Source organism: Somniosus microcephalus, chromosome 11 (assembly GCF_052327205.1).
Source record: "Somniosus microcephalus isolate GS21.2 chromosome 11, FLI_Smic_1.0, whole genome shotgun sequence".
Taxonomy (NCBI): Eukaryota; Metazoa; Chordata; class Chondrichthyes; order Squaliformes; family Somniosidae; genus Somniosus; species Somniosus microcephalus.
The window spans coordinates 192,188,554-192,201,250 of NC_140997.1; the positions used below are offsets into that span (position 1 = coordinate 192,188,554).

Here is a 12,697-nt window from a genome sequence, read left to right on the forward strand (position 1 = left end):
TGGCTTGCCGGAACAGATTTGCTCCGACAACGGACCACAGTTTGTGTCCGAAGAGTTCCGGAGGTTCTTGAAAAAGAATGGGGTAAGGCATTACACATCCGCCCCGTATCATCCAGCCACAAATGGATTGGCTGAGAGGTTCGTACAAACCTTTAAGAAGGCAATAAAGGCTATGTACAATGACAACATTCCGCTGCAGCACAAGGTGGACAATTTCCTGTTCGCCTACTGGAATGCGACACATGCAGTCACCAACCAGGCCCCAGCCATGATGTTCTTTAACCGAAGGTTAAGATCTCGCCTGGATTTGCTCAGACCAAACGTACGAAGAGATGTTGAGAGTAAGCAATTCCAGCACATCCATGAGAAGCCAACAAGGAGCTTCAATGTAGGGCAACCAGTCTTGGCCTGCGACTACCGAACAGAAAAATGGCAGCCAGGAACGATATGCACACGGCAGGGCCCACTAATGTACACAGTGGATGTTGGGGAGAGCATTGTGAGACACCATGCTGACCAGATCCTAGAGTCACAGGAACGAGTCAACCCCATGCTTCGCTCATACGTACCTGGTGATGAACCCGACGTACAGGTAGCATCTACCCCAGAAACAGTAGCATTGGAAGCTGATGAACCAACCGACGACAGGGGGCCAGAATCGCCTCCGTACCAAGAGCAAGACACTCGGGAAAGGCGCTATCCAGAAAGGATCAGGAAGCCTCCCCAAAGACTGAATTTATAAATAGACTATTTTCAGCTAATGTTGCATGTTAAAAGTGTTAATTGTAATTAGTTTGATATTTAATTGTTAAATGAGTGTTATGGTACTATTCATCTAAAAGGGGAGGAATTGTAATGTATGTACCTTTAAGGGGGGGAACTACTTTTTACAGCTCATGTATACTGTAGTACCGGCAGTGACCACACCTGTATATAACGCTGAGTAGTAATCTGTACAGATCAGTTGCAGTCTGAGCCACGTTGAGTAAACACCTATTGTACCGTTCTCCGCAGTCTGTGTCTTCTTATACACAGACGTAACAAACAACATCATGGAAAGCAACCTGCAACCCCTATAGCCAGCCAAAGCATCAATGATTCCAAAGGCCAAACATGTACATTTCGAATACAACAACTTTTATATTTAACAAACTCTGTGTGTGTCATTTATTCAGAACAAACTAATAGAAACAAACACAACAAATCATTAATTAACAGAACTGGTTCACACAAGCTGGAGAAAAACACCAAAACAGTAAACAAATGTTATCAGACGAACCTCGACCTTTAGTATAAACATTCCCACCTTTTCTTGAGACCTACTACTTTTTGCCCTTCGAGGGTGATCTCCATGCCTTGCGCACTTCCCCCCTTCTCACCCCAATGCTCCTCCATAATGGAGCCCCAGTGGCTGCAGCAAGGCTGGTGGAAGGCTGCTGAATGTCAGATCCTGAGACTACAGATGCCCTTGAAGGACGGCCTCGACCAGCTCTGGGCCTGGAGGCCCCGGCTGCAGACTGCACCAACTCTGCATGGTAGGCAACAGTCTGGGCTACTGGCGGTGTCAAGTGCAATGGGGAAGCGACAGTGGTGGGAGCAGGAATGCTGTCATCCTGAGCAAGGACAGCACCTTCCTGCTCGACCGACACACTGGCACTCCCACGGGGTAGCACCTCAGCATCCGGAGCAATCTGCTCGAGCACAGATTGCTGGCCTGCTGCGACGCCGAGAGAGCTCCGGATCAATGTGGCTGAACCAGCGACGATGGCAGCAGTCAGTGCTTGCGTTGCATCAATCTGAGACTGCATGAGGCAGTCTGAAATTGGATGGCAGCAGCCAGTGACTGAATTGCAGCACTAAGCCGTTGCGTCCACCTGTGCTGCAGCGGAGCGCTCCACACTCCTTGCCAGTCCATCAATGCTTTTGGGCACCCTTCCCATTACACTCATGAGCTGAGTGTGCATGTCCACCGCCTGGGTGTTCATTTCAGTGATGAGCCGCTCCTCCTCTGCATCCAGTGCAGCAGGACTCACTGGCCTACTCTCCCTCCGGGGATATGGCCCCCAAGCTTCCCTACCCCCATCGCGTTGCTGCAGCCCACTGGGTCCAGGAGCTTCACCCTCATCAGACCCTTCCCCCCTGCTCCCCTCCAGGGAAGACGTGGTCCCAATGTGGGCATGGCTCCCTTGGGAGACACAGGCGCTGAGGCTCCGGCTTCCTCTTCCTCCTCGCCTGGGCTATCGCTCCCACTGCTTGGTTGAGGGACAGGCTGCTCAGCTGGTGGTTCACTATGTGAAAGCAGGGAGGTATAAGTGTGGCTTTAGCGACAGGACAGGAGGTCAGTAAGGGAGCAAGGACTGGAGAGATTTAGTAAGTTGGATTGAAAGTGTCAAAGGCTGGTGTTGTGAGGGCCAAGTGGAATGAGAGAGGAGAGAAAGCTGATGAACTTACCATTGCTGTCCCCAAGGGGGTTGACCTCTCCAGCGGCCACGGGACCGATCACCTGGCTGGCAACGATCCTGTGCAGGCGCGCCTCCAAATCACTGAGGGTCTGCAGCTCAGCCAGCCCTCCACCCATCCGTTGCTGCTGCGTCCTGTTGTGAGATAGTTTGGCCTGCAAGAAAAAGGACGGCGTCTGAGTAAATGTGCAGCCATGTGCTTGCCTGATGTGCCTCCCATAGTTGAATAGCCCTTAATGTATGCAAGGTGTGGAATGTGCATGTGTGTTTTATGAGATGGCCATAGGTCTTGGATGAGTGTTGGGCATTTGGGGTTTTTAAACCCTCTGGGCACAGAGTGAGGTTGAGATGGAGGGATGTAGAGGTATTGAAAGGCAGCCATTCACCCTGACTACCCGAGTGAAGTCATTGAACTTCTTCCGACTTTGGGTGTGGGTCCTGGGGACCATGCTCCTGGAGGAGACGTGCTGAGCCACCTCCCTCCAGACTCTTCTATAATCGCATGACAATGGCCTCCTGCCCCTCTGTGGGTAGAGTACTGACCTTCGGCGCTCCACTGTGCCAACCAGAGCCACCAAAGCCCAGCCGCTGAAGCGCTAAGCTCGTTCCCTGGGCCTCTCCATTGTTCTTTGCAGCAGATTTGAAGTTCAGGTCTGTCCAGGCCGAGATTCAAGGCTGCAATGAGCAGGGTGTGGCTGGGGAGCAAGATCGACCCTCCCCTTTAAGAACTGGCTAGCGCCAGTGTGTCTGTGTTCCACCGCTAACTGACAGCACCTGAGCTTTGCCAGCGCTCTGAGTTAGCACCTCGCTCCTCGGCGTTAGCGCCTTAAGAGAGGTGTGTAGTGCCTGATTTAGCGCTCCAATCACCTCCGGGGCGATAGAAGACAAGTTTACAGTCGGAGGTGATAATTAGCGCCAGGCGCTAAACTTTGCGCCCGGTCGATAATTGCGCCCCAAATGGGGCAATACTGAATTTCTCCCCCCAAGATCTGTAAGACTCCTATTAAAATTATCAGCTGTGATTTCTCTGCTGGTATAATAGCCTATCAACAGTTATTGTCTAGCTCATACATGGGGGAAGACCACTTGAGCAAAACAATATAAGGAGGCCTGCATCCGTGGAATAATAATTCAGTAACAATTTAATGCCTTCAAAAGGGACGGGGCAATTGGAAAAATGTATTGGGCGGAAAAATTATGTCCAGCCATTTCTCTGATACTCGTGGTGAAAACAGAGAGAGTTGTTTTTTTATGTGTACTGCAGAGGATCAATCATGGTGCCACATGATATTTGGTGATAGGAATGTGTCACTCAAATTTTAGATATCCTTTGTTTAAGGTGCATGCATCAAAACCAATTATGTCAACAAACCTCATAATTATAATGATTCCATGTAACACAAAATACATATTTAAATCAAAGTGGGTGCAAGACAATTAGAAATCAGCAATGTATGTGGCATCAAAATATGGCATGCTGTGACTCCAAACTCCTAAATATTAATTCCTTTATATTTGATTATTTCAATACCAAGCTTTATGTTCCAGTTACACAGACTAAGTTGCTAGTTAACTGCTATTATAGGGAGTTATGAGTTACCACAGTCTCCCAGAGATTTGCTCGAATGTCTTAATGAGTCAGTTCGGATTTCTCCAGAGTTTTTCCAGAAGTGCCGCAGTTTTTTAGCTCTGTATTTTTACACCTCCATAGTATGGGGATGGCTCAGTGGTGTATGTGGTTGCACTGTTTCTGGATGGGGCCAGCTGATGGTCTTTTCCTGCGCTTTCTTTCTTTCATATATTTGTAATCCAGGTGTGAAGTATTTATAATTTAAGCATTAATGTTACTATGTATGTTGTGTACTTCTTATTTGGGCATCACCATTCTGTGACTCACAGTCACGCCTGCAACTGTGCACTTCTACACTAGTGGAGTGCCATGAGCTTCAGATTCTCATACCTGTATCTACAGCATCACTGATACACTGTGAGGGAACGTTGCTTTGACTTGCCATGGGCAGAGCCAGAGGAGATCCATGAGTTAAAATTAATATTTGTTTGTACTTTTCTTGCAGAGGCGTGGGTACTGAAAACAAGCCAGAGTTACAGCGGGTGCTGGAATATAGGCGGCGAGATCAGCTGATTCGACAAAGAAAGGAGGAAGAAGAGGCACGGCAAATGAAGTCTCCTTTCGAACTTCAACTCCAGAAAAGACAACAAAGACTAGAGCAGGTTTGAATGAGCAAATGTTCTGGGGCACTCTTCACGGTTCTTTTTATTAATATTTATTAATCAGTATAAGCAAGGAGTGAGAGTTTTACTGGCAGAGGGGCAACCAGCAGGGGCCAGGGAACACATTGCTGATTGGCTGCAAGCAATGACAGCCAGGATGGTGCACAGGCACAAACCATGCATACCAGGATCCTTTCTCCGGGGTCACCGACAGCAGAACCCGGGAGACCGGTCACCCATTCCAGGAGGGTAGGCAACCCCAGATTAGTCAGTTACAATAGCAGATTCAATCACACATACTGAGGTGCAGCTTTCGCAGTTTAAATGTTTGTTTGAAAGAAAACTTATAAAGTAAATCAAAAAATTGCTGATATTTTTGGCAGCTAGCCAAAAGTAGAAAATACAACAGACATATTGATAAGGATGCTCATTGCCACCATTTCCATTATTAAATTCAATTTAAAATATCCAAATTCAGAAAAGATGTGAATCTCCTACAGAATGTTCAGATGCAAAATAATGGCTGGCTGATTTAGACTGCTTCTCAAGTTGTTTGGCCTCTGTTAAGGGAGTACCAGTACAGTTATTCAACTGGTTCTTAATCAACTACAATTTCAGTTTCTGCCCTTTCAATATGATATCCCATAAACATGGTAGTGGCCTAGGGCAATGCTTTTTTAACTGCTTAAAAATCAAAAGAACTTGCATTTATATACTGTAGTGCATTTCACAACCACAGAATGTCCCAAAGTGCTTTATCCCCAATGCATTACTTTTGAAGTGTAATCACTGTTGTAATGTAGAGAAATGCAGTAATGTGCACACAGCAAGGTTTCACAAACAGATAACCTGTTTTAGTGATGTTGGTTGAGGAATAAATGTTGGTGAGGACACTGAGAGAACTTCTCTACTCTTCTTCAAATTGTTCCGTGCAATCTTTTGCATCCACCTGAGAGGTGGGCGGGGTCTCGGTTTAACATCTCATCCAAAAGATGGCAACTCCACCTACTCTCACCTCTCCCCTGGCATTCAGCTTTTGCGTCCATGTCTGGATTAAGACTGTGACAAGGTCTGGAACTAAGTAGTTCTGATGGAACCTGAACTGAGCGTCGGTAAGCAAACTACTGATGGCACTTGATGGCACTATTGATAACTCCGTCCACCATTCTGCTGATGATTGGAGGCTGATAAGGCAATAATTAGCCAAGTTAGATTTATCTTTTTTTTGGATAGGATTTGAGAAATTTTCCACATTCTCAAGTAGATACTAGTGTCTTAGCTGAGCTGGAATAACTTGACTCAGGGTCAGCTTGTTCTGACACTACAGTCAGAGTGTTGTCAGGAACCACAGCGCTTTTTAATGTTGCATGAATTTTAATAATGGCTGAACATTGGCAACACTGATAGATGGGATATTTGGAGGAGGCCAAGTCGGATCATGCACTTGTTGCATGTGAATGAAGACGTTTGCAAATAATTCAGCCTTGTTTCTTCCACTGACTTGCTGGGCTCCATCATGGTTGTGGATGGGAATGTTCATGGAGCCTTCTCCTCCAATTAGTTGCCCTGATTTATCCGCCACCATTCCCGACTGCATGTGTTAGTGTACAGAGCTTTGATCCATTATTGTGGGAGTGCTTACTTCTGTCTGTAACATGCTGTATTTGGTGTTCGGTGTGCAGGTAGCACTGTGTATTAGCTTCACCAGGCTGGTGCCTCATCCTAAGGTATGCTTGCTGCTGCTCTTGGCATTCCCTTCTACACTCCCTATTCAACCAGGGTTATCTTCCAGTATAATGCAGATGGAGGAGTGAGTGATGTGCTGGGCCATGAGGTTGCAGATTGTGGTGGTATACAATTCTGCTCTTGATTATGATCAGTACCTCATGGATTCCCAGTTTTGGGCTGCTATATCTGTCCTTAGCCTGCTCCACTTAGCACGATGGTAATGCCACACAATGGAGGGTCTCCTCACGGTGAAGATGAAACTGTCTTTACAAGGACATATGCATTGGTTACTCCTACTATGAAATGATGTGTCTGTGACAGATAGTTTGCTGAGGACGAGGTCAAGCAGGTTATTCCCTCATGTTGGTTCCCTCACCACCTGATGCAGGTTCAGTAGGGCAGCTGTGTCGTTCATGATTCAGCCAGCTCCATCAGTGGTGGCACTAGCAAGCCAATCTTGGTGCTGGACATTGAAGTATTCCCCACCCCGACTACCTTTTGTGCCCTTGCTTCCCTCAATGATTCCTCGAAGTGATGTTCAACATGGGGAGTACTGATTTAACAGGAGTACTGATTTATTGAGGTGGGAGGGAGGTGGTAATCTGCACAAGGTTCCTTGACCTTGTTCAGCCTGAAGCCAGAATTTGTGGGTTCCAGAATCAATATTGAGGATTCTCAGAGCAACTCCTACCCGACTGTGTACCACTGTGACCCCCACCTCTGGCGGGTCTATCCTACGGTGGAACAGGGCATACCCAGGGATTGTGATGGAAGAGTCTGGAGTACACCCATGTCAGGCTGTTGCTTGATAAGTCTGTGGGACAGCTCTCCCAACTCGACCACCAGTCCCCAGATGTTGTTGAAGACTTTCCATTGTCAACTGGACTGAGATTGCTTGAGTCTTGATCGGATCCAGTGCCTGGGGTATAACTGATAGGTCTGTCTATTTCTCTTATTGTTCTGTTTTATAGCATTTGTTTTACATCCTCAGGTCGTGAAAGGTGCTATATGAATGCAAGTTCTTTTCTTTTACAACTAAATGGCTTACTAGGCCACTTCAGAGAGCGTTAAGAGGTAACTACTTAATGTGGGACCAGAATCACATGCAGACCAATTGCAGTGGCATCTGAAAGATATTAGTGAACCAGTTGGGTTTCATGGTCATTTTTCTACTGCTAGCCCACACATTACTAGGTTTATTGAATTCAGTTTCACAATTTACCATGGTAGGATTCAAACTCACAATTCAAACTCCTCATACACATACCTGGAAAAATAATAAAAACTGATCGACCATTTGAAAAATACTAACAACCTCCCTGAAATAACTGGCTAAAGTGTAAAAACACCTAAAGTGTGGTGAAAATTACAAAATTTGTTATAACTAAAACTGCCAAGTATATCCAACATTTTTCACTTTTATTACAGGGAAAAAATAAATTTCGCAGTAGTTTTAGAATCTAGGGGCGGGGCAGGGCAGGGTGGTCTGGGAAAATTTGCAATATTCCCAATAGCACTGGGATAATAATGTCAGCAAATCCTTGACAATCAGATTTTTACCAAATTCCAGTTAGTTCCTGATTTAATACTGACGCAGTCATTAATCTAATCTGCAACTTCTGTACCTGACCTATTGTACATAACACTTCACAATATTTTGTGGTTTACTTACAGCAAGTGCAAGTCAAAACCAGGGCAGAAAGCCTTTACAATATTGACATATTGTACTAAATGTTGTCTTTCAGTTGGAAAGAGAACAGGAGAGGAGTGGAGAGGAACAAGAAAATGCTCCTGAATTCATCAAAGTCAAAGAAAACTTACGGCGAACATCTTTCAGTACAGAAAAGAAGGCTGGGTAGTCCTGAGCCCTTCTGTCTCAACTGGATTTAACTGGTTGGTTAAGCTCAGCACCAGTTCTATTTGACTGATTTCCTATGCCATCACTATAGAGTTCATTTAATGTTCTTGTCTTACTTCAGAGAATAATGAAATACGAAAGGTTTATTCTGCTGGAAATGGATGGCCAGTCTTTTCCAGACATAAAGGAATGGTTTTTTTTTAATGGGCACGCACCAAACCTGGTCATTTGGTGAAAATGAAAAAGTGCTATTTTATGGTGAAGAAGTTTGGATAAAGGCGGAGATGATAGGAATCCAATGAATCGGGATGACACTGGAAGGTGACTTACTAATAGCAGAGAGAAAGTGACCTATCAATACACTGTAAATTCATTACTTCCTGCTAAAACTGATAATGTGAGTTGCATTGAGCTAATTGTATTCTCGCAAACATTGCATGTGATGATGCAATGCATTTAAACAATGTTTCATCATAAGAGTTTTGTGCAAAGATTCTTCCACTTAAATAACATCAACTGAGTTGCTGCAGTAGTGATACTTAACTATTTAATGAGAACACAACAGAATGTTCCCTTTGACAGGGTGGGATGGTGAGGGTCATCTTCATGTTACATGGTTGGCTTTTATTTCATCAAAACGAGCCTTTTGCCCATATTGCAGTTTGGCCAGACTTTATGACTCATGTGTTTCGTTTCTTGCTGCAACTGTATTTGAATTAAAAATGTTGCTAATGGAAGATTACGTCATTGTAAATGCTGCATAGATAGTTTAATATTAATCTTAAGCTCCAGATCAAAACAGTAAAATAAATGCCACATGGTAGTATTTTATGGATATATCATTGTATGGACACACATACAGCCAGCAGTTGAATTAGCCAGAATCTGCCGGGAAGATTTTGAGCTGTGGACTGCTGATTTTTAGGGATTGAATTTAGATAGCATAACACCTTGCATTCTGGAGAACTATACCATGATTCTCAATACAGTATATATATATATCATGTATATGGGATGAAGTAATGAATAGGGTCTGCACAATTATAATTTTTACAGTAAACAGAGATACAACTGACCTAAACCCTTCAAGAAATATAAGTGTTCTGTCTTCCTGACGACATATTTAATTTTAGACTAATTTTATTAAGCAATTACTACAAATAATTATTAATTCCATACATTTCTTGAATGTTACATTACCATATTCAGCCATAGAAAATCACAGAAATGAGCCTTACAGAACATATACAAAAGCAAGATACTGCGGATGCCATACAGAATGTATAGTCTGTTAAGACAAGAATTCCATGGAGTTAGCACAAGAAATACAATGACTACTGCTTTAAAGGTCAAAGTTATTTTTAAAAAATCAGAACTCAAGTGGTTAATTGGTGCAGCATTTTTATGTTCATTCTGTCACTATATTATATATTTCACAATTCTGACATCATTTTTGGTATTAGGTAGTGTCAGGTCATGGAGACTATGCTTACTGTAAAAATACTTATTAGTTGGTTATGAATGTAACTCTGAAAATCTTTTAAATGTGTTTGAAGAGTTTGGGTCCCTCTTAGCTTTGCTCTCTGTGTATCAGATTCACTGGGTAATAGAATGAAAGGGTTTCTTATATTTTACTTGAACAGAGTTGTGAAAAGAATTCAACTGAGCTAACACTGTTAAAAATGACAATTCACGTTGTTTATAATGGGAACAGCTAGCTGTATATGTTTTGGAAATGTTGCCTTTGAAATGTTGCTGAATAGGTATTGACTGTTGGGTAAGTTATACCTATCACATCACCACAGTAAACATTGTTACATACGTCTGATAGAATGTGTCTCACAGCATTAATCCTGAAATGGAGTTTATTTTCTCTCACGGTTACTTCTTTTTGGGGAATTGTTACTTTTCTATGTGTATAAAACATGCACAAAAAAGTCAAGGTCCAGTCTGTGAATGTCTGTGATTATAGTTACTCAGTTTAATTATTAATAACAGGAGAAGGGGGTTCTATATTCAGCTGTACGGTTGCCATCTATAGGTTTGTGTCATTGTAACTTATAACTTTGAAATAAAAAATATGCAAATGTTCCTCTGTGGAAACTTCTGGTACATAAATATTGTTTAGGTTTTGCATATTCTGTTTCAAATATTACAATTACCATAATACAGGAAACTTTCGTTTAACCGGAGGTTAAATGTCCGGAAAGCTCTACCGGCAAAATTCAGGAGCCGTTTCCTATAAGTTTTTTTACTTCTCGTTGCTTTTTTTTTTCCAGTCAGGCTCTGCAAGGTCTAGCTGAAGCTGTTGCTTAGCTACAGAGACGCTTTAAAGCTGCGGCTGACTGTTTTGAAGCTGTTGCTAAGCAACAGGGTTTGTTGATTCACACGGAGCTCAAAAGCTCCGTATGTTTTAACATTAGCGCTGGTTTCTACCGCAGTTTTGATGGTACGGCACCAGCTCGGTCCCGTCAGTGCCGGATACCAGAAAGTTTCCTGTATTTGTGCAGGTTGATACATTCCAAACAAATTGCTGTTTTTGTTTACATTCATCGAATGGGATAACTACAACTGATTTTGCAAAACTCAGCAGGTGAGGAAGCTTTTCCATCATATAACACCTAATCATGCCCTTGGAGCAGCCAAAACGACTTTACAGCCAATGAATTATATTCTGAAGTGTAATCACCGTTGTTAATGCAGTAGCCATTATGCACACAGCAAAGTCCAGCAAATGACCAATGAATCTGCTTTTGTTTAAATAGCATTGTTGGCTGTGATACCAGAAGAGTTCAGTTCCACAAACAGTGCCAACTAAACAGGCAGACAGTGCATCGATTTAATGTCTTAACTGAAAGAAGGCACTCCCCCAGGACTGCACTGAAGTGTCAACTGAGATTATGTGCTCAAGTCCTGGAGAGGAGTTTGAACCCACAGCCTTCTAACTGACACTTGTTTGTATATTTTAAAACAACATGTAGGCAAACTGGGCACTGACCTGTACACATCGGCCTGGATTTTGCAATAGAATAACAGTGAGGCTATCAGCACTCACCTTTATTATGGAGTAAATTGCACAGCAACTTGCAGTGTCACACATGCACATGGAAATCAGGAAGTTGCTGTCCGATTTGCCCTGCTCCTCCACAAGCTTTGCTACACTGGTACCGCGCCGATAGATTCAGCATTAAAATACATGAAGGGCATGATGTTGTGGCACTTACCTACTATTTACCCACTAAACAGGCCAGAAAAAGTTAGGGCTGGTGCATTCAGGTGCAAGTGAATTTTTAATGGCATGATTTGTCTTAATTACTGCCAAACAACCTCTCTAGCCTCAAAAATGTAATTTTACAAGCGTGAGGTCTCATTCCTTCAGAATTTAATTACTTTTGGAGATTAAAAAAAAATTAAAATACATTTTATTTTTACTTATTAATAAGAACATATGAATTAGGTGCAGGAGTAGGCCATATGGCCCTTTGAGCCTGCTCTGTCATTCAATAAGATCATGGTTGATCTTCGACCTCAAATCCACTTTCCCGCCTGATCCCCATAAAGTCCAAAAATCTATCTATTTCAGTCTTCAATATACTCAGTGACTCAACATCCATAGCCTTTTGGGGTAGCGAATTACAAAGATTCACAACCCTCTAAAGAAATTCCTCCTCATCTCAGTCTTAAATGGCCTATCCCTTATCTTGAGACTATGCCCCCTAGTTCTAGACACTCCAGCCAGGGGAAACAACCTCTCAGCATCTACCCTGTCAGTCCCCTTCAGATTCTTGTATGTTTCAAAGAGATCACCTCTCATTCTTCTAAACTCCAGAGGGTATAGGACCAATCTACCCAATCTCTCCTCATAGGACAACCCTCTCATCCCAGGGATCAATCTAGTGAACCTTCGCTGCACCACCTCTAAAGTATGTCCTTTCTCTGATAAGGAGACCAAAACTGTGTATAATACTCCAGATGTGGTCTCACCAAAGCCCTGTACAATTGTAGTAAGACTTCCTTACTTTTGTACTCCAATCCCCTTGTACTCTAACCCCCTTGCAGTAAAGGCCAACAAGCTATTTGCCTTCCTAATTGCTTTCTGTACCTGCATGCTAACTTTCTGTGTTTCTTGTATGAGGACACCTAAATCTCTCTGAACACCAACATTTAATAGTTTCTCACCATTTAAAAAATATTGTTTTACTATTAATCCTACCAAAGTGAATAACCTCATATTTCCCCACATTATACTCCATCTACCACCTTATTGCCCACTCACTTAACCTGTCTATATCCCTTTGCAGGCTCTTTCTGTCCTCCTCACAGCTTACTTTCCCACCTCGGTTTGTATCATCAGCAAACTTGGATACATTGCACTAGGTCCCTTCATCCTAGTCATTGATATAGATTGTAAATAGCTGAG

The 12,697-nt window shown here is 43.1% G+C and overlaps 1 protein-coding gene across 3 annotated transcripts in view; it reads left to right on the forward strand.

Annotated features, from left to right (window-relative positions):
* LOC147111064 (protein FAM107B-like) overlaps positions 1–10,368 on the forward strand; it is a 251,642-nt gene extending 241,274 nt beyond the window's left edge. For all 3 annotated transcript variants that reach the window (XM_086001544.1, XM_086001545.1, XM_086001546.1), the window contains 2 exons: positions 4,535–4,691; positions 8,165–10,368. In XM_086001544.1, the coding sequence (XP_085857670.1) occupies positions 4,535–4,691; positions 8,165–8,278 (271 nt within the window). In that variant the 3' untranslated portion in view covers positions 8,279–10,368. The remainder of the gene's footprint in view (positions 1–4,534; positions 4,692–8,164) is intronic.
* Positions 10,369–12,697: the final 2,329 nt, after the last annotated feature.